At 45.8% G+C, this 23,209-nt stretch overlaps 1 protein-coding gene across 1 annotated transcript in view; it reads right to left on the bottom strand.

The window, feature by feature from the left end:
• Positions 1 to 23,209, bottom strand: part of C2QH16orf96 (chromosome 2q C16orf96 homolog) — a 576,891-nt gene that overhangs the window by 244,218 nt on the left and 309,464 nt on the right. The window contains exon 10 of the mRNA XM_069647906.1: positions 19,496 to 19,614. Coding sequence (XP_069504007.1) covers positions 19,496 to 19,614 — 119 coding nt within the window. The remainder of the gene's footprint in view (positions 1 to 19,495; positions 19,615 to 23,209) is intronic.

The raw sequence follows: 23,209 nt of genomic DNA, 5'->3' as shown, positions 1-23,209 counted from the left end.
CCCTTCCAAAAAGACCTGCACGATCATGCGTTTTTACGCACAACTGTACTTTTCAGCACAAGGCTCCAGCGGCAGACTGAAAGATCACAGCTATTGAATACTGAATTAAATGAAAGGTTTTGGCAAAGCTATTTCTTGATGACAAGTGTGTGTAAAATTCATATACTGCAGATTAAAAGCAAAGCACAAGCCATTTGAAACACAGAAGAAAGCAAGTATGGACGATTACGAGACAGCATGAAAGCCAGGTGGTGAAGGAAAAAACCACCACAAAGTGAACTATATATGAAAATACAGTGTGGCAAGGCCAAAAGACTGGTAAAGTAAATAACACATTGTGGCAAAATCAAGTGGCTGGCAAGGCGAAACCAAGTGAGTGTGAACAATCACACAGGTACAGATACAGAAGAACCTTTGTGGGCTAGAGAGCCTAGGGTTCCTGCTAGGGCGACCTGTAATGGGTAGACCATGTGGTCTGACAACTGCACCTAGAACGGGGGAACCCCAATTGTGAAAGCCAAAGAGGTTGCTGAAGTGAAACAGGAGAAAGCAATCTGATTGAACCTTTAAGAAACAAGAAGTAGTATAAAGTTGGTCTAGAGCTGTTTTTGAACACTGAAAGATTAAGGAACAAGTTGACTCTCTTGAACTTGAGGAAGGGAATCCCAAGACTTTTGTGAAACTATCTTGAACTTGCAGAAGGGGAGCTGAAAAGTAAGCCAGGAGCTGGAAGAAGCTCAGAACTTTATTTGGAACACCATTTATTTTATTGGTGACATCCCTTCACATTGTTTAGCTTTAGTTGTGAGGGCAAGTATAGGTTTTGGACACAGACATACTTTTAAGCTGAACTTTCTGACCAAGACGTTCCTCAGTCTCTTTAGGTAGGGAAATCCACCTTAGTATAGGGCAAGTTAGGCCTTCAACCATCCTGACATTTGAGTTAATAAAACATTTCTGTTTGAACTTTGAATCTGTTGTCTGTGTTTTGCTCCATGATGCCTTCACAGTCCCCTTCTTTCTCTCAGCCACTCGACACCGTTTGGTCGAACGTATGCTCTATCAGCAAAAGAAAATGTGATCTGAAAGAAATACAATGATGACAATCTAGATAAGGAGTTTATTCGTGATTCTGCTTTCCCAGCAGGGGCTCCCATTTTCTTCATACCAAAGCAAGATGAAACAGAACTTCGTCCTCGTGTGGAATACCGACAACTTAATGCCATCGCTATTAAGAAGCGGTATCCTCTGCCACTTATGCAAGTTCTTTTAGACCAAGCCAGGAATAGCGCCATGTATACAAAACTTGATCTCAAAGGAGCCTACAATTTAGCCCGAATGGCAAAAGATGAAGAATGGAAAACTGCATTCAGAACTTGATATGGCCATTATGGATGCCTAGTGATGCCATTTGGATTATGTAATGTCCCTGTGGTTTTTCAGTATTTCCTGAACAATATTTTCTGAGATATAGTAGATGTCTTCATGGTGATCTATTTGGATGACATCCTAACTTTTCCAAAACCTATCAGGAACATGTATGCTATGTCAAGGAAGTCCTGGAGCACCTTCACTCCTAGCAGTTATATGCAAAACCTTTCAAATGTGAATTTCATAAACAACATATTACCTATTTGGGTTACATAACCCCAGAAGGTATAGAGATGGATCCACGTAAGATCTCAGCCGTAATGGATTGGCCATGTCCAGAAGTGGTTTTGCCAATTTTTATAGGCAGTTAATCCCTAACTATTCATAGATTTTACTCCCATTGACTCGAATATTGGGAAATGGCATAGATGGGATCAAGAAACAATACATGTTTTCGTAGCACTCAAAGGTTGGTACACTTCTGCACCTATCCTCCGTCTAAGTGATCCTGATCTTCTGTACATTGTAGAGACTGACGCAACAAATTATGCACTCCCTCCAAACAAGTACATCCTTTGGCTTATTACTTCTGTGGCCTTAATGCAGAGAGAAACTACAGCATATTCGAGAAGGAACTTCTGGCCGTAAAAGAAGCCTTTCTCAATTGGCGACATCTGTTGGTAGGAGCTAGGCATACCATAACGGTATTCACAGACCACACAAATTTAGGATCCCTGAAAACAGCCCAATCAATGAACCGTAGACAGAATCGATGGATTCATTTTTTTGCTAGATTCGATTTCAGCAGACAGAGGCAGAGCTACTGGTGTGGCGTGTCGCACATCAATGTTGAGAGGTTCTTTCCACTAGCCTTCACGGTGAACGTCGTGCCGACCAGGAAGTGGTGAGGAAATACTACAAAATAAATGAGACAGCTGGCACAACAGGTTATTCTCACAACGGTCTCCATTACCTGTGTAGTAATTCCCATTCGGAAAGCTGTTTTGACTTATGGTCAGGGCCTCGTTCAATCAGGTATTAGGATCAAAGCTGATCCGAGTTTCAATAGGTAGTTAGCTTTCTTTAGTTCTAGGGTTGCTTTCGTTTTTGGTTATCACTATACAAAGGGCTTCCCCACTTATGCCAAGGGCTACCTGCAACCAAGAATTTGTTTCCAGACTGGGCACTTCATGGCAGCAGGTAAGCCCCTCTGCAGGGTCTTTTTTTATCATCTTCCTCCAAGTCTGCCTTGATTTTCAGGCTTGTGTACCCACGGCAGCTCCAGTGCCCATATCCGTTTGATCTAAGGAAGGGGGGTGTCATGTCACACTCTTGCCTTAGGGAAACGGCCAGCTGTTTGTGCTTGAAACATCCGATCGGCGGGATTTTCCTTGAGGGTTGGAGGGCACTTAAGTCTGTGGCTCCTGAGGATTCTCTTATCATCCAAGTACAAGTCGTAAAGACTGACACTAAGCCCTGCCGAGGCGAGGAAATGCCTGAAGACTCCGAGATGGTATTAAGAGTAGACTGATGTTCTGTCATAAACAAGGGCATATCGTAAAGGTCTGTTGAGCTATTTGCTGGATGGGCTTTGGAATTTGACGTATCTTGTTGTTCATTCAAGAGTTCCAACTCTACAATACTCCAATCCCTTATAAAGTTGCTTTCTTCCCGAGTACAAACCCTACTCTTTATATTAAGGTGGGCTTACGTGCTGGTACCAGCAACTGGATGAAAATCATTTATCTTCTTTTGGTTCATAACAGATTGTGGCACATGTTTTATAGATGTGCCACATTGTATGCGAGCTGAGTTCCCAGATTCTAACAGCCCAGGTAGGCCAACATCTTTTCCACGAGCCTCCCTGTTGTCTTGACTCTTATCATTTGCCACTAGGGCTATAGTTTAGGGCTCCAATATGGGGCCAGAGAGAGCCTTAGATGTGGATGAAACATCAATATTACTTATTACTGCCAGATTTGGAGAGCTGGATTCCCCTACATTCACTACTGGGAAAATCTTCTCCGGCAACCCAATGAAAGGTACATGAAAGGATTTGATTACTGGCAAGTCCAAAGTGCAACCATCTGGCAAGGACTTGCTTCTAAGGTCGTAGACAGTGGCCTGGAAACGTACACCTCACTTCCACAAAAGGGAGTCCCCCTGAGAGATGAAATGTATTCCTTTGCTGCTTTTTTACCAAGAAAAGTTTTAAAAGAACATAATGCATGAGGCAGTAGTTAGAGCAGTTAAATTCAGGTAACACAGATGTAACAAAGCGCTTTCAGCAGTGCCTGCAGCCTCCAAAGATCAAATACTACACTGAAAGGTGTAAGGAAGAAGCGCTGCTCACTAAAAGATGTCTCCCTCCAATGTGCCGACTGCAGACAGCCTGCAGTAACACTTGGCAGCACATTTTGTGCATGCTTCACGTGCAACTTGTTCTTTTGAATTCTGTGAGGCAGGGGGGCAGGGCATAGCACGTAACACACTGGGAGCTACAAAGCACCAAACACCAACAATCCGTGCAAACTGCCAACTGCAGAAACACTTGGCAGCGTGCTTCATGGGCGCTTTGCGTGCGATTATTCTTTTATATTCTGTGATGCCGGGACAGCACATAACACACTCGGAGGTCCAAATGACCAAACACCAACAATCTGTATATACCGCCGACTACAGTAACACTTGGCAGCACACTTAGCCTTCACTTTTTCAGCTTGGTGTTGTATAATTCGATTCCCGACCAAGTAGCCCAAATACTTGACAGAATAATGGACCAAATTGTTGTAACTGAATAAAGGGATGCGGCCCCTTTAAGGAGGGGAAACACGCCAAGGCGGGAAGAGGGCGGAAGGGGAGGGACAAGAGAGGGAGTGGGACAGTTGGGGAATGAGAGAATAAAGGGAGGTTGATCCACACAATGGCTCCTGTCATCATTCGTCTCCGCTATGTATGAATAGCCAGAGAGTGTGAAGGTGCCCAAAAACTGGTGACAAAGCCGCCGTCCCCAGGCATACAGCAGGGTGGGCACGTTAGCCCAGGAGGACTACGAAGCGGCCGCCGAAGTCAGCACCATAGGAGTGACGCGACCGCAGCAGAGGTGGACCGTCGTTACGACGCCTGGTCCAGTGGAACGTCGCTGGTGCAGGTGCCCAGTAGCAGTGGAGGAGCGCCGCTGGACCGCGAGCCAGCAGCAGTCGAGGAGCACCACCAGACCGCGAGCCCAGCAGCAGAGGTGATACGCTGCCGGACTGCGAGCCCAGCAGCAGGAGAGAAGCGCCGCCGGACTGCGAGCCCAACAGCAAAAGTGAAGAGCCGCCGGACCGTGAGCCCAGCAGCAGAAGTGAAGAAGAGCCGCCGGACCGTGAGCCCAGCAGCAAGAAGGAAGAATGCTGCCAGGACGAGCACGAAATATCTGCGAAGGAACAGCTCAGAGCAAAATGACCGTAGAGAGGAAACGCTGCAAATCACAGCCGCCAAAGGAAAGGAAGGGCAGGTAAGGACCCTGCGCCCTCCCCGGCAGGCCCGCTACTAAACGGAACCAATAGTACAGCAAAATGGACATGCGGGAATGATACGGTCAGCTAAATAAAGGAAGGCCACGTGTTAATACGCCTGTGTATGTATTATATGCCAGTCACGCTCCGGTTGCCATAACACTGCCATCCAAAGAGAGAGGCATCCCAGACCAAGTTTGGAGGACATGCTCATCAGACTGAACCAAGCAACACAATTTTCCAAAATAGACCTCAATCAGGGCTACCACCAGCTCGTCATAGACCCAGCCTCCAGGCCAACCACCACCTTTGCAACACATGAGGGACTCTTCAGGTATAAACGCCTCAACTTCGGTATATCTTCAGCTGCAGAAATTTTCCAAGAGACGATCAGACGCCCAATATCATCTGAAGTAAATGCCCTAAACTACAGCGATGACATCCTTATCTTTGGGAAGTGTCAAGAACAACATGACAAGGCACTCGTGGAAGTATGCAAGATCCTTCAAGACGCTGGCCTAACACTAAATGGCCCCAAATGCGACATCAACAAAACCAGCCTCAAATTTTTTGGGCACATATTTTCTGACAAAGGCATAAAGGCTGACCCAGACACGATAAAAGTGATCACCGATCTTCAAGCCCCCACAACGACAGCGGAACTACGATCATTCCTAGGGATGGCAGGATATTGTGCACGCTACCTCAAAAACTATTTCACGATCACTGACCCACTCCGCGCCCTCCGCAAAAAGGACAAACCCTTCAACTGGGACCCACGATGCCAGACAGCTTTTCTGGCTATCAAAGAGAGTCTTGCCAACCATCGTCAACTAGCGTACGTCCACCCTGAGTGGCACACCGTCATCACAGTAGACGCCAGCCCAGTCGGCCTTGGAGCTATCCTGGCCCAAACTGACACCAATGACAACACACAACATGCAGTAGTGGCCTATGCCAGCCGTGCCCTATCCCACACCGAGAAGGCCTACTCACAAGCGGAACGAGAAAGACTTGCAGCCGTGTGGGCCTGTGAAAAATTCCACCACTTCATAATTGGCCGAAGATTTACTCTGGTCACAGACCACAAGGCCCTACTCTCACTATTTGGGAACCCCAAAACGAAAATGCCTCCCCAGATAGAATGCTGGGGGATAAGACTCCAAGAATATGATTACGAAATCATCCACAAACTAGGAGGAGAAGCCAATCCAGCTGACTACTTGTCAAGACACCCACTGGCAGGAAATGACAACTCCCTGGTTCACGAGGCGGAAGAATATATTGCATACCTGTCCTCCAATGCCATGCCGCCAACTATCTCGACAGTAGTCTTCGCAGCCAGGAGCAAAGCCGACCCCACCATCAGGACCGCCATACATCTCACCCGCACAAACAAATGGAGGGAATTGCAAGAAAGGAGAAACGAAGGGGAGGGGATGGACAAGAAAGACTTAAGCCGCTTAGCCAAGATACACTCTGAACTAGTGGCCACCGACCAAGACATACTGCTACGAGGAAATAGACTACTAGCCCCGAAAAACCTACGGAAAACACTAGTGGCAATAGCACATGAGGGCCACAAAGGAATTGACAACACAAAAACGATCCTAAGGAACCACATATGGTTCCCTTACATGGATAACGTAGTGGAAGACATAATGGCACACTGCAGACCCTGCCAACTAGCAGCGAAGAAATCAGATCCAAACCCAATGCAACCAACAACACTTCCAGGGAGACCCTGGCAAAAGGTTGCGATGGATTTCTACGGGCCCCTGGAGGAAGGAGGCTACTTGCTTGCAACCATCGATGAGTACTCAAGATTTCCATTCATCAAACAGACACTGTCAACATCGTTCTGCGAGACAGTGCCCATCATTGATGAGCTTTTCAGCAATTGGGGCCTCCCCAATATTGTCAAAATGGACAACGGTTCTCCGTTCCAGGGACGCAAATTTGCCAAATTCGCAGACCATCTTGGCTTCCATCACCAAAAAGTCACCCCACTTTGGCCCCAAGCCAACGGAATGGTGAAACGATTCATGGCCACCATAAAACTAACCAGGCATAAAGCCCTAGTCGAGCAAGTATCACATTCACAAGCCATCAGCGGCATGCCCAGGAGTTACAGAAACACACCAGATGATGCAACAGGAAAAACACCAGCAGAACTAATGGCGAGATACAGACCCCGAACACGCATCCCTCAATGGGAAGACTACACACCAGAAGAAGACGCAGCCATAAGGGAACGAGATGCTTAAAAGAAAAGGAAAGCCAAAGAATGGGCTGACAAAAAGAGGAACGCAAAGGAGTTCCAGCTCGAAGTAGGACAGACAGTCCTAATGCGACAAAACCAGAGGAGCAAAACAGACACTCGCTACGACCCCGAGCCCCGAGTGATTACGGCTGTAAAGGAACCCATGATAACCACAACAGGAGAACCAGGGGAGATAACGCGGAATGCGTCATTCTTCAAAAGACTATGGGCCTCATTCCGAGTTGGGCGGTAAGGGTTAACGGTCACCAGTAAGGAACCCGGTGCCGGTAAACCCGTATTGCCCAATTCCGAGTTCCCTTTACGGGTCCCGCTAAGGGACCAGGGCGCAAATAACGGGCCCGCTATTTGCGGGCCTGTAATTAGCGCCTTCCCCATTCCCATTGAGCCCTATAGGGGCTCAAATGGGAATGGGGAATGGTTGGTTGAATGGGGACTTATCGGGTCCGCACAGGTCAGAATGTCCTGGTAAATCCCCATTCAACCAGACCGGACCCGGGTTTGGAGGCAGCCATGGCGCTAATAGCTAATAGCGCTAATAGCGCCATGGCTGCCTCCAAACTCGGAATGAGGCCCTATATTTTGAAGATCAGGAGACACCAGAGACGATAACTGAGGACTCAGAGCCCGAAGAAAACGCAAGCCCTCCGGTTGAAGCGATTGGTGAAACCAGAGAGTCTCCAGGCAGACCACACAGAACAGTGAGGAGACGGGTGAGACTCATCGAACAAATGTGACCCCGGCTTTCATGTTAAGCACGGGGGAGATGTTGTAACTGAATAAAGTGACGCGGCCCCCTTAAGGAGGAAAACACGCCAGGGCGGGAAGAGGATGGAAGGGGAGGGACACAGGAGGGAGTGGAACAGTTGGGGAATGAGAGAATAAAGGGAGGTTGATCCACACAATGGCCCCTGTCATCATTCGCCTCCGCTATGTATGAATAGCCAGAGAGTGTGAAGGTGCCCAACACAAATGATACTTCTTTGGGCTTGCTTTTAACCCTGCTTTTCTGCTTTTCTGAGAGCACGGTTGATAGTTAACAGGTGCTATAAGTGCTGTGTACAAAAAGAATATTATCCAAATAAGCTTCTCAAAACCCTGTGTAGGGTCTCAGGATTTTTCCCATGAGTCTTTGGAACGTGGTAGAAGCTCCGTGCAGGCCAAAGGGAAGTACCTTGAAGTGACATAAACCTTGGGGTGTAGAAAATGCAGTCTTTTCCCTATCTGCTGGATTCAGAGGCGCCTGCAAGTATCCCTTTGTTAAATCAAGTGTGGAGATGTATTTAGCTGTACCTAGTTTGTGAAATGGCTCATCAATTCTGGGCATGAGTTAGTTTTCAAAGGTGAAAAAACGAATCGAGCTTCCTAAAGTCAATTCGAAAGTGCCAAGGTGTATCTGGCTTCGCTACAAGTACGTTGGGGGGGGGGACCTCAGAGGGCTCGATGATATCAGCCTTGAAAATCTCCTTTAGTTTGTTCTCAATGATTTTTACTTCTGGCCTCAGGGATTCTGTAGGGCTTCAGGTTTACTGTCTGACCTAGCAGTGTTCAAATATAATGAAAGAAATTAGTTACTCTACCAGTTCTTTGGAAAAGACTTCAGGGAATTGTCTGAGCATATCATTAAGTTCTTCCTGTTGGGCTAGGGGCAAAGTTCTAGGGATTTTTTTTTTGTTCTGTGTATCGGAATCGGCAAGGAGGGCTGCCATGGTCCCAGTGGTTTCTTCAGTGGAATTTATCATCCACTCTTTCAATAGGTTTGTGGTAAATTTGTGTTTTCGGCCTTCGTCAGGTTGGGATATCACATAATTTCTAAGATTTTGTACGACCCATACCACTTTGAAATCATCTTGTTCCCTTTGGTGGGAAGGAGAACTAAGACTGATTGACCTATGGAAAAAGATTTCTCTATGGCCTGTTTATTAGAAACTGTTTTTTGGTGTTCCTGAGCTTGGCCTAGATGTTGGTTGACTATTTCTCACAGCAGACATGTGAGTCTTAAGCTTTTTTTTAATATAAGCTTTATTTTGTGTGTGATCTTCGAAAAGAAACAAAAAATTCAACCAGTAATTGTAGTTACATTGAGTTCCTTAGTAAACATGTAAAATAAACAAGCTAGTTTCAGGGATCACAACAACCTTTCAAATTTGTTAAGAAATTCTTGCCTCTCCTTTGTCCCCCAACATTCATCAACATAAATGAATAAAGGTGGTATAACAGTATTCTGTGGGAGTTACAATCAGTCCCTTGTCTCCCTCCTATACGCCAGTTCCGTAGTATACAATTTAAAGTACCGAAAAGTTGCCTAGTAAACAATGTCTAAAATTATTATTCTCTCTTCCTAAGACATGCTCAAAGAAGGGGAGCTACACTGTGAGAAACGTCTGATACATTCCATTGGCCAATGCACATACTTTCTCCATCGCCATTATTCCCCAAATCCTAACCCACCACTATTGGTCCTTGTTCTGATTTCCATTCATGGGCTAGTGTGATCCTTGCCGCCAATAACACATGTGTGATAAGCGATGCCCGGACCCCACATTACATAATCCCTCAGCTACCGCCCCTAGGATCACAACAGTTGGGTTATGGGGGAGCTGTATTCCCGCTATGTCTTTAATATGACTCAACATTTCTTTCTAGAAGATTTGTGCTTTTGGGGAAGACCACCACATATGCCCCAGGGCGCCCACCAACTCACATTTCTGCCAACATAGAGGGGACACCTGATTGTTGATTTTACGTAATCGTTGTGGTGTTATGTACCAGAGAAAGCAGATTTTGTATGCTGCTGACTCTTTAATGGTAGCACATTTGGATGCTTTATGGGCTCTACTCTAAATCTGACTCCACTCCTCTTCAGTTACCGTGGTCTCCAACACTTGCTCCCATTTAGTAATGTATGGTAATGTGTCCTCTGGTTCTGCTTTGTCTAAGAGGCGATAGAGCCTTAAAACACCTTTCTGTGGTAGTCCTTCCCTAAGCGTGGTTTCTAAGCCCACTGGGGTTCTTGTGCCTGCCTCCCTAAACCCCCTTTGTGAGATCCAGTGTCTGATCGATATGTACCAGAACCGTTCGTGTTCTGTCACCAGAAATGTTGTTTTGCAGTCTTCAAATTGCAATGGGGTTCCCTCTTGATAGAAGTCTGCTAGGCCTGTCCAGTTCTCCCAGAAGTGAGGGGTCCTCCCCGGCCCAAAGTTGGCATTGTGCCCCATCGGGGCATATGGTCCCAGTGCTGGCTTCAGCTTCTTTCCGCGTAATGCTTGCTCCCAATACCCTAAGCAGTATTTTTAGTTTTCCAATAACGGCCCACCCACCCTCAATGCCACGTTGACCGGGAACATGAGATGTCTCAAGGGAATATTTTTGGCTCTCTGTTCGAGCTTGCACCAGCCCTTTCCATTTTCAGCTGAGGCCCAATTCAATATTGGAGCTATTTGTGCATCCAAAAGATTACGCACTATTACAGGAACCCCTAAGCCAAAAACAGTGGCCTAAAGAGAACCCTCCTGGGCATCCTCGGTTTATCCCCCCGAGATACAGGAGAGAACCTCCCTTTGCAGGTTCTTGACCATTTGGGTCGAGAACTTAACTGGGAGTGATGTAACAACACATACAAATTTGGGTAGCAGGGTCATCTTAACCACAGGTATCCATGCGCTGCAAGAGAGTTTTTGCAAGTCCCATCTCTTAAGATCGCTTGCCAGTTTTTTCCATAGTTTGTGGATATTCACCCCATATAGATCCCCATAGTTCCGGGTCAGTGGAACTCCCAAATATTCTATTTCATTCGACTTCCAGATCAGAGGAAAACTCTTACTCCATTCATCCACTTTCCCCGGGTCCTCTGTTTTATTAAGGGCCTTTGATTTCGTATAATGAATTGTGAATCCTGAGGCTACAGTAAAATGTTGTCACAGGGACATCACCTGCTGGAGTGAGAGGGATGTATGTTTCAGGGACAGCATCGCACCGTCTGCATACAGCACGATCATGTGGGTGTCCTCGTTGGTAAGAACCCTTGGATTTCTTCATCGCTTCTGACTGCTTGAGCCAGCCGCTCCATGGTGTAAGGAACTCATGGTGGCAACAGTAAAGACAGACACAAGTGATCACAATTCAAGGGTGTTTATTAAACTGTATAATGGGTAAGAAAAACGCCTAATCTAAACCTAAATCTAAGATGGGAGCAAGCTACGACCATCAAATAGAAATAAGGCAGTCCTAGTGGTGTCATGTTAAATAAAAAGGGCCTATACTAAAATAAAATATTGCCAATCATTACAACTGAGTTACAAAATAGTGTGGGATAATGTTCTGAAGAACAAGCACAGGACAAGGTGGGACTTCTGAGCAAAGCAGACTCCTGGGCCTCTCCGGCACAAGGCTACAGTTCCTTTTAGCAATATCAGGACCTTCTGTAGCTAAGTCTCTTTCTACAAAGTCTCTTGCTTCCGAGGGCCTGATGTGTTCAAAATAGTAAAAAGAAAGTTCCTTTCTGATTGCACGTTGGGTGATGATTCTTCGCCCCCGGATTCTCCTCTTCCGGGCTTAGATCCTTCTCAAATCTTAGCCTCCCTCCGTCTGGTTCACTACAGCTTTTTACTTCAAAATAATAAAACAAAAAGTTCTTTCTGATTGTAAGTTGGGTGATGATTTTTCACCCCTCGATCCCCTTCTTCCGGGCTCAGACCCTTCTCGAATGTTAGCCTCCCTCCGTTGGCTTCATTATGGCTTTTTCGTTCCAGATAACAAAACAACAAGTTATTTTCAACAATCTTTCACTGTGGACATCCCTCAGCCGTGTTCACTCTGGTCAACACAATATTCATAGGGTTACCGCACTTCATCCTGTTTTGCAGGCATCCCTCAGCCGAGTTCACATTTGCCAGTTACACCTTTCACTTTACTTCACACAATGCAAGATTTGCTTCCCTTAGTTTCCTTCTTGGCTATGGGTCAAAGACTTATGATTGTACAAGGAGTTTTACTCAACCCTTGTATGACCACTTTTACCTCTTTCGTTGGCTCTCCTAAGGCCTGCTGGGATCTGTAGTTTTAACAAACGGGGACCAGCCAGAGTCTTTCAAATGAGCGTCCACGTGACGCCAGACCACTCTGCAGCTTGTCCCTCCCTTGATTTTTTAACAGTTCTGTTACACCTTCTTTTGATTCAATTTTAGGTCGCCAGTTGCAACCAGCTGTGATGAACCGCTTGTCATTTCTTGTCTCTCGAGTCAAGGACGGTACCAAAGTAGCAAGCGTCTTTCCGAGGCGTGTTAATCAGTGTATGAGGGCTCTGCAAACCGTTGACATCTGGTACACCTCCCAATAGTTGATATTCCCAGTCTTATGTTTCCTTTCAGGGAGACTTTGCAGGTCTGAGTTGAAAAGGGCAAGTGCACTTCTCTCCTTGTCATCCTTTCGTTTCTCAACACCTTTCTCCTCCTCTTGATCTGCCGTCCTGGAATAGCTACCTTGTCTTGTGTTTGCCTTGCTCCAAGTGAGCTCTCGTGCTCCACCTTTTATCCCTGTGGGGCAGAGAAAGTGCTGTCAGGTGTGTGTAATTATTTTCAATTGCCTGACTCTGCCTGACCCTTGTGTCGCAACATGCCAGGTAAACGGCTCTGGTGTTAGTCTGTTGTCATTCATGGTGTAAGAAAGTGTTTGTGTCAGAAAGGGGGGTGGTTAGAGTTTGGTAGGGTTTGTGAAATAAATAGGGGGGATTGTGGGAACAGTAGTGTTTTGTCAACGCAGATTGGGAGTTCAGGAAATAATAACCAGAGGCACGTGGAAAGAATGACCAGGAGCATTCGGGTAGGCAACAGGAAAACAGGGATTCTGGGCAAAGTCGTTTCCTACTGTAACAGGGTTTGGGCTCTTAATAGGTTTACCAGAGGCATGGATTCTGGTAAGGGAGATTAATTGGGTGGAAGGGAGGTTGAGTTGGCACAGCCTATGAAAGCCTCAAGGTCTTTGTTCTCCTCTTGTTCTTTCCTGGTATAATACTGTATCTATCCTGGGAGATTCCCACAAGTATAACCCCAGGCTCCCCTACGCAGGTGATCCTCCCTTGCTCGTCCACGCTCAGGGTTTGGATCTGAGAGCGCCAGCCCTTCGCTAGCCACTTCAATAAGGGATTCTCAGGGCCTACTCTGGAGAATACCCTTAGGTTTCTCACAATGGCCATTGCAAAAATCAGCAGTGATAACCTCACATTAATTAATTCTGAGAGCCTCCCATTGATTAGCAGTTTCATGGATGGGATCTGCAGGGAGCCATTATCATGCGGATAAAATCCGGTCCACATTCGAACCTCTCCAAGTTTTGTCTAAAAAAAAAAAACAATCCAGACTGTCAAAGGCTGGGGTAGTGGCAAGAGCTGCTATAGGACACTCTTGACCTGCTTTTTTGTCCAAAGAGCACCAGATCTATCACCTGCCTGATATTGTCTTGAACTTGAATATACCTTCCCAGGATAAAGCCCACTTGGTCCGGGGCATAAAATCATGGCCGCACCCCCATTAGCTATCTAGACAGGACGTTTGCATAGAGTTTGTGGTCGCCATTAAGTAGCGAGATAGGTCGTTAGCTGGCACAATCAGTTGGGTCTTTCCCGGGTTTATATTCAATATTAGGCTTGTCGCAAAGAGTCCCATGTCTCCCGAGATCGGCCCAGTTTCCCTAATCTTATTGATCAATTGTGTTAGTAGATGTGTCAATATATTTCAAAACGTCTTGTAATAAGCAACATACCCAACAGCCAAACTGATTTTTTCCATAGTGATTGGTGCACCAGAAGCTGCCTGCCTTCCTGAGATATTTGGAGGTAATCCCAGTCGCCCCAGAAATGGCTGTTTTCCCCTTTCAGAAGCTGGGCATGAAAGGTCCACATTATCTTCATCTTATCAACCTCCCCATTTTTAAGGCCCCTCCCCCCTCTCGATTCCAAAGTTGGGTTATAACATTTTTGGCCATTTACTTCCTCAATTTTGCCACTGAAAAGTGATTACCCTTGTCGCTCCCCAGATAGTAGGATTGTTCGGCCTGTATGAGCAGCTGTGCCGATCTATTTGCCAAATGGGCCTCTTAACTTTGATCTAGCCTTCATCGGGCCCCTGATGTTTTCAGAGAACCACACGATTTGTGTATCCCCTCAGCCTCTTTCACATCCTGTTCCAGGGCAATACGCTGAGTTCTCGCTTCCTCAGGAAGGCTGCTGTCTGAGCAATAAATTCCCCCCTCATGACGGCTTTGCTAGCATCCCAGACCACCCTCCAGTCAACATCATCTGTGTCGTTTTCTTGGAAATAATTGCGCATAGTTGTTTCAATGTGTGCTCTCAGGGCCACATCTCGCAATATCAGTTAATTCTGCCTCCACGGCTTCTGTACTTTTGACAGACGTTTATGTGGCTCAGTCCGGAGAATAACCTGTGCGTGATCTGTTAGGTATCGCGCCCCTATTTCTATGTTTATTATATAGGGAATAAATATGTCCGATGCCAGGATCATGTCTATTGTTGAGGACCCTCTGTGTGCTGAGGAGTAGTGTGTGTGAAAGAATCTCCACGTCTCCATGAGGCAGAGTTCTCTAAAGAAGCATGCCACTGCCTACCGGTGTATACCATCATTGGGAGTTGGTTGGAGAGTTTTATCTACGGTCAGGTCCATCACACAGGTAAAGTTCTCACCCACTATTACTGGCCCAACACACCACCCTCGCAATTTCCCCAAAAAATCAGCGAGAAAATGTTCCTGCCTCTCATTAGGTGCGTAGAACATTACCAGAGCTAATATTTGGCCCTGCAGTAGTCCCCCCCAAGAACCACATACTGTTCCTCCGGGTCGCTGCGGTCAAATTGTTTAGTGAAGTTTCGTTTAACCTCCCAATCAGGATCGCCACCCCTTTCTTTTTCGATCTACTAGAAGCAAAGTACTGTAAGGGAAACTCTCTATTCCACATGCAGAGTTCCTCTTTTGTTTTTTTTGTTTTTTTTACAAAAAACAAACTTTAATCACAAAAAAAGGAAACAGAATTTTCAGACAGTCCAGATAATTGATGGAATATTCACACCTTAAAGGGCAAATTAAGATGGATTAAAAAAGTTTCGTTGTTGAATGAAGGTTTTCATACTCGCTTAGCAGGTGTGTATCCTGCAAGCAAACTATGGAGGCCTGCAGTCCAGTTTGATTTAACTGCCGCGGGATAGAGTGCCTTTTAACAGGTGAATTTAAGCCCTGGGCATTCAGGGAAACCATATTTAGCTCAGCCATCATCAAGCCAGTATATAGCTTGCCTATTAGAGGATAATTGCAACCCCATCCGGGACGCATGTTAGCATTCACTTGAGCCACCACCATGTCTTCACCACCATGTCTTCACCCACCAGGTTCTAAAAAGCAACCTGGGGTAGATAGGGCCCATTTCCAATGCCCCATCCAACCCTCCCCCCCACCTCTGATGGAATAATCTCTCCCCACCCACAGCAGGCTTCTCTGTAAATCAACCCAGGACGCCCCTTAGAGTGTCATGAACCTTTCTCTGCTGTGGGTCCAACCTCACCAGTTCACTGTTAAGAAGTCCCCTTCAGTCGACTCTGGGCCACTTAGAGGACCCTGTAGTCGACATTCAGGTAGGAGCCACAACCCAGGTTCTGCGGCTTCTCCCTTTAGGATGCAAGGGGCCCAACTTCCAGTCCTCGTTCTCAGGCAATGGAGTGGTGCTTGTGCCTCCGCAGCAGCTCCAATGGGCCGAGGTTCCCCGTCTCCCTCCATCAGCACTTCACAAGCAACTCATATATTCGGAAGGCGGATAGGTAGAAAGTGATATTTACGGGCTATTCTCATCTCTACCAGGTCCTTTGACAAAACATGTGGAGTTCTCCTGGCCTTTAGCAATTCACTGAATATAACAGTTTGTGGGGTGAGCGAGGATAAGAAGGGTCACTATCTTTTTTATCAACACACATTTGGAAACCATAGGTTTTACGATAGCAAATGTATATGCCCCGAATGTCAGCAAAGATTTCATTCTACGAGAGGTCCTCTCAACAGGTGAAGTTATACTAGTAGGGGATATTAATCTGGCGTGGTCCCCAAGGATGGATAGAAGCTGGTACAATGCACAGGGGAATAGTGCACTGTCCAGTCCGTCAAACAGCACATTTCACGACAAACTCATTGACACCTGGAGAGTTATTCCCGCACAAGAGAAGGGGTTCACATTTTACTCACATGTACATGGCACACACTCTAGAATCGATTACGTGTGGGTGTGATTACGGTTGCAGGTGTATATAGAAGAGATCGAACTGGAAACAATATCACTCTCTGATCATGCCCCGAGCATGGTATCCCTTTAGGTCCCGTTGATCAAACACAATTTGTAGAGGTGGTGTTTTCCATGAATAAACATGTCATGGAAACTGCCCATTTGTCAGTTTAGGATGGTTCCTTGGAGTGCACCGTATGACTCTCCCAGTGATGCCAGATTGCTCTGCAGCTTTTGATACGGTGGATCACAACATCTTACTTTCATTTGTGTCTGACTAGGCCACTGTTTTAGCACATTCCCTGAAATAGTTTATTCCCTTTTTGGAGGTTAAAATACAACAGGTTAAGCTAGTTCCTTTTTTGTCTCCTAAAGTGCATGTAACCTGTGACGTGCCCGTCTTCATTACCTTTAACATATATGTTAGAACACTATTCAACATTATGGACTGCTGGCCTGCTGTATCATTCAAATGCAGCTGATGCTAAAGTTTATATTAAAGTTGATGGCCCTACTTCTAGACTGACAAATCTCATTAATTACTTAGACAAAGTGGAATTCTTCTTGTAAAACAATGCACTTTAACTGAATCCTAGCAAAAGAGGAATCATCCTCCTTGGAACGGAAAATACATTTCATACCCCTAGGAATCTTTGTCCCCTACTTCACTATTTAACTCACCCACACGCTATGCTCAAAGTAAAATATGTTGGCTTCTATTGGCATCAAGATCTTGACTTGAATGCCCAAATTAGCTAATTCCTTAATATATAATGCTATAGGCTTTGTCTCCTTCAAATAATTGTTTCTGTCTTCGATAGCACCTTCATATGCATGGTTGTTGGTTCTCTTATTCAATTTCAAGATAGATCATTGCAACTCTCTGTTCCTGGGCATTCCTAAACACCAACTAGCACAAATACAGAAAATTCAATACCACAAAGTCAGCTTTATCTTTCGCCTTACTAAAACTAATTCAGCTACTCTTTCACACCCATCTCTCCGCTGCCTGACTGCAAGAAGATTCATTACTTTTTGCTGTTACTGGAGCTTGATGATGGAATTTGCTCCCTTTGGAAATGTGTAAGCTTTAGAGCTTTTTATTCCGCAAAGCCCTTAAGTCATGGCTCTTCTGCTAAATGTTCTTGGTGTAAGAGCTTTTATCTTAGAGATCTGTATTTTTAGCTACCTGACAAAATTCAGTCTGCAGGTGCTGCTTTATAATTTCCTTTCAGAAATTCAGATTTATGTAATGCAGGTGGTTTTAAAGACGACCTGGATTGGTATCAGCATCCAGTGTAGCTCCAAAAGAGTGGGGAAAAACATGTTCACATGGTCTGATGCCAGAGATAAATCAGGATTCCATGTGTTACACTGCATTAAGTGACACAAGAGCTGAGGTGGAGATGCTGTGTTCTCCCATTCAGGTGTAGGGAATACCAGGGGTGGAAAGCAGTCCCCTGACTTTAGGGGCTGGCTTAAAGGGTTTTGTTATGCAGAGAGGTGCTAGTTGATACTAGGCTGTGTAGGCATTTTTGCATAGTGTGACGAGGTTGCAGTCGATGAAGAAAGCCAATGATTTGGCACTTGAAGCTAGTTTTGGCATTAACCATTTGAGTGGCCCTTCGCTCTGCTGCCAGCGAGGTAGACACAGAGCTATGCAGCAGACACCTGGAGTGGGCCCTTGCTGCAGAAAAAAAGCACCAGGTAGAAAAATCCTACATTGTACTTCCTTCCAACAGCTCCTTAAATACCACTCCTGAGTCACTTGACAGGAAGGTAGATGGTCTCCTCTATGATGGTTTGGAAAACTTCCAGCCATGAACCTACAAGACATGAATATTATAAAATGCAGTTTCATAGACAAATCGACAGAAAAATAAAACAGAAGGCTCTAAGCCCCATACTTTCTCAGAAAGGTGTCAACTATCTATTTGAAACAAATTAAAATAGTGCATGAAATAGATTGCTTTGTGCTGACACATATTACTTTGCTCCAGTCTCTCAAATAAAATTGAACACATGGCCATCGCCAGAAGATGCTGTGCCTAGCTGTGCCCCTCTGCCCCATATGTTCACAACCCTCTGCCAATCGCTAGGGACAGCTTGCTCTTCACCCACTGCCTGCTTTCTTCAATGCCGGTGCACTATGCCATGGAGTAACACTCCTGCTGCAAAGCTGTCCATGGTTCCTTTGCACAACAACATTCAAACTGTTGCGTCATCACATATCCAAAACTTGGTCTGACATTGGCTGGGATCTGCAGTTACATTAAAGCATTCGGGGCGAGACCGGAGAATTAAGAGTGTGCTGCCATCTTGGGCTCTGTGCTCTGCTGGCCCCTATATTCATGGATTTATATTTGTTAGACAATCTTCTATGGGGTAGTTTAAAAAACTGCTTGTGATTAATGAATGGTCAAATGCACCACATGCATGGTCACTGCAAATATTCCAAAAACAGCAAAAAAGCAACTGGGGTATTACATTTTGTGAAATGTGTAGTGCCATACATTGTCAATGAATAGCAGTAAGGTATCATTAACATTGGAAATATAATATGCACACCAGAAAACATGATAAGTAATAGTCATATTCATTAAATAGAAATCATCATGTGGATGCAGCGTAGCATATTGAGTTACAGTGGATCCACTGTGACAAACAGAATATATTATGGATGCTCCACAATGTTGCATGTAAAAGAGGGCATAGGGAATAACATATGAATACTACATAACAAAGCAATTGACACTACACATCCCTATAAATTGAGGGGAAGGATTTGTAATGGTTGGGATCCCTAACACACATAGGATATCTGGATACTACACAACAGAGTAAAAGCTACGGAGAGCCAAGGTCAGTCCTTTGACACTAATATTCTCTAAAAGGGAGAGCAACAGAGTGCATGCGAGCTACGTTTGGGAAATTATGGCTAGGGTTATAACAGACTATTATGTCGCTCAATGATCATGGTTACCATCTCCTCACATTTCTCCACCCTGTGATAGCTGCGTAGTTCAGACCACCAGTTCGTAGACACAATAGAATAATGTACACTTACTTCCTAAAGCCTGCAGCGCTGTCTGAATCAAATAAATGGCCATCATTTAAATGCTTTCTCAGGATTCCCCATAATTCATCCAAGTCTTTCCGCAATGATTCCAACTCCGATCGATCCAGCTGTGGAACATGAAGATCATTAATCTAACAGAAAACTCATTTGTGTTTTCTAATACCTCCCAGAAACCTAGGTGGGACCAAAAGAGGTCAGAGAAGATATTTGTGTTTTACAATATAATATTGCCACCTTCTGAGTACCTTTTGGCACTTTTCCACATGCACCCTTCGCTTCAGCTTCGAGTTCAGAGCCAATGATGCAGGATGTTTGGGGAGACAAAGCCCTCAAAAAACTTTAAAGCAGTCCTAGGTGTACACTGTATAGCAGGATTGCAGAAACCCCAAGAAACTAATCTTAATGGGGTGCACAATGCACACGACAAAAGATTACATCCTAATATTCATCCTCTGTGGTGCACCGTGACATGGAAATGCACTCCTTTAAGGCAGGCCTTTTAACCTGCTGGGTCTGTTATGTAGTTGAATGCACATATTTCATAGCTATGATTCTGGTTGGTCCCCATAATAATACTCTTAAACAAAGGACTTTTCACAGCCTTATTCACAAAGTACTTGGCAACAAAATTGACCTAATAGTTTCAGGTACTTGTGCCAACAACAATAGATATTCGGAAACACACAAATTGTGTGTAAAAAATGTTCTTGTTCGTAAAAAAATGCTTGTATGGAGCATTTGACCGAATTCAGCCAGTACCATTTAATCAAAGCCCAAAATACTGAACATGAGGAGCAGGAGTGCGGGGGACCGAAAAAAAGCCAAGCAAAAAAGAAAAAGGAAACCCGCAGCATCAGATCCAACCCATGCTAGAGGGACAAACGGACACCGCAGGGGTATAGGAGAAGCAGAGACAACAGGCAGTAAAAAGATAAGTGAGGAGGGGTGTTGGCATTTGCTCTATGGCCAAATTTTGGTTGTTTAACCAGTTTTGAGTTGTTTTACGGAAGTAGAATTGCAGCGAAATCGACTACGGTCAATTCCGCCACGATTGTTTCTACTTCAGTAAAACAACCCAAATACAGATATTCATCTGTGCCATTAGTGGAAACAAACCAACCTGCACCAGCGAACAGAGGTATAGTGACCGGCAACAAGTAAGTTTCCAGAACTATAACTGATGTCAGACTTAAGCCACAACCAAGATGCTAATGTAAAATACTTTAACAGTGCATCCTAACCAATCAGAGGGCTCGGACTGTGGGCCTTACCACCTCTTATTGGCACGCAATATGAGACCCTGAATGTGCCAGACACATCATCTGCCATGTTGTCTCTCTCCTCACAGAACCCCTCGCTCTTGGACACCACGATTCTCAGACATCTCTGAACCTCCAATTACCCCTTCCCCTCGAACTGCTTATCTCTCCACCCGGTCCAAGAGGCACCTGCTTCCCCTTCAACTTCATATCATCAGCCTTACTTACCACACGCCTGCTGCTTAACTCTCTACCTCGCCAACCACCTCAAATGGTTGACAATGGATGTAGGGACTATCAGTAGTTCTCTTCAGGGTTTTGCTGTCAGCCATCTTTTCTTTGTACTTGTGAAACAGTTGGCTCACTCTGTGTGAGCTGTCTAGCCACTAAAAAGATCTACTGGTACCACAATCAATGGGCTTTCCTGGCTTGAAATGACCGTAGGACCTTTGTTAAAGGCTCTTGCCTTGCTTGGGCCTTAAACTTGTTCTCATGGCAGTCACCGTCCGGGACAAACTTCCTGTGTGGGTGTTATTCATTGAGTCACAGCCAAGTGAGGGCACCCTATAATAATTTAATGTAGACAACCTCTTGAACAGCATAATGCCATGAAAACAGGATGTTCTACAGAATAAAGGCTGGGCCCGGTTCGTACCTACACCCATGATTCTTATAACGTCAGAGCTGAACTAACATGATTAATTCTCAAAGTCAGACTTAGACAATGGGCCTCATTACACGGTAGGCGGTAGGGATTTACCGGTACCGGTAAGGGATTACCGGTATCGTTAAATCCCCTCCTCAATTACGACCCGAACAAACCGCTATTAGCGGCACCGCTAAGTACGGTGGCACTATTAGCGGCAAGTCCGTGGGCGCGCGACCCCTCAGTCCGGAAATAGCGCCATAGCGCTAATAGTACGCCATCACAAGCCATGCGGACATGGCAATACCGGCATGGCGAAGACCCAAAAACCCCTTACCGGCAAGGCGCTAATACCGGCATCGCGAACCATCCGTTAAAAGACCTGAGCATTGTTCCCACCTGCCACAGGTTGACAAAATCAGCACAGGTGGAGGCAATGGAGACTGGCAGCACAAAAGAGCACACCCCACCCCTTCCCACACCCATTTCCACACCAAGATGGATGCAATACTAGCAGCATTACATGGGCTGGAGGACATGATTGCAGTGCAGCAGCTACAACAACAGGCAGCACAGAGGAGACGCAGGAGGAGGAGGAGGAGGGCAAGACAGGGGCAGCAAGCACCACCAGTGCACCTAGTGATACCACAGAGGCAGCCACCAATTCCCAGGATCAGAGCCAGTCCATTCAACCTAACCCCTGAGCAGATACACACCCTGTACCGTCTGGACCGGGATACCATCACCACCATTGTAGACATGATATACAACGACATTGTGTGTCTCATAGACATCCGTACTGCCATCCCCCCTCTACTGAAGGTGGTAACTGTGCTCCACTTCTTGGCCACAGGCACCTACCAGCATACAGTAGGTCAGATGCATGGCATATCACAACCAGTATTCTCACGCACGCTGAACCAGGTGCTCGATGCCCTCCTGAAGCACACAAGTCAACACATAGCCATGCCACGGACTGCCCAGGAGTTCTCCAACACCAAAGTTGGCTTCCATTCACTGCCAGGCATCCCAAGTTGCATCAGGGCCATCGACTGTACCCATGTTGAACTGGTGGTCCCACATGCCAATGAGGTAGTCTACCGTAACAGAAAGCAATACCACTCCATCAACGTCCAAATGGTATGTGACTCCAACAAGATCATCACAGATTGTTGTGCCCGATATCCCGGATCAACCCATGATTCAATGGTCCTGTGGAACTCGACAATACCATGATACATGGAGCGACATGCTGGACAACATTCGTGGCTACTTGGTGAGTAGCAGGCCAACCACATGGCAGTGTGATGTGGATTGTGAGTGTGGGGGGGTGCATACTCCAACTGGGTGTGAGTGGGGGGGGGGGGATGCATACTCCAACTGGGTGTGAGTGGGGGGGGAAATGCATACTCCAACTGGGTGTGAGTGGGGGGGGGTGTTGCATACTCCAACTGGGTGTGAGTGGGGGGGGAGATGCATACTCCAACTGGGTGTGAGTGGGTGGGGGGGTAGATGCATACTCCAACTGGGTGTGAACTGGTGTCAGGAAAAGAATGGACATACATATTAGCATCACTGTCCAGTGAGGCAGCCCACAATGGACCAGACACAAAACCACATGCAAGTTGTGATTTGCCGGACAAAGATATCAATCCATTACGCCAAACATGCCATTTCCAACCACATGCACACCGCACAACACACCATTTGCCCCATAACACAAATCAGCAACATGCATGGAAAAATCACATCAGAAATGTACGCTGAACAACATCAGAAATGATCCGCGCCCATGAG

Source organism: Ambystoma mexicanum, chromosome 2q (assembly GCF_040938575.1).
Source record: "Ambystoma mexicanum isolate Mex_15411 chromosome 2q, UKY_AmexF1_1, whole genome shotgun sequence".
NCBI lineage: Eukaryota > Metazoa > Chordata > Amphibia > Caudata > Ambystomatidae > Ambystoma > Ambystoma mexicanum.
The sequence above is the reverse complement of the archived record's forward strand: the minus strand, read 5'-3'. Positions and strand labels throughout refer to the sequence as shown.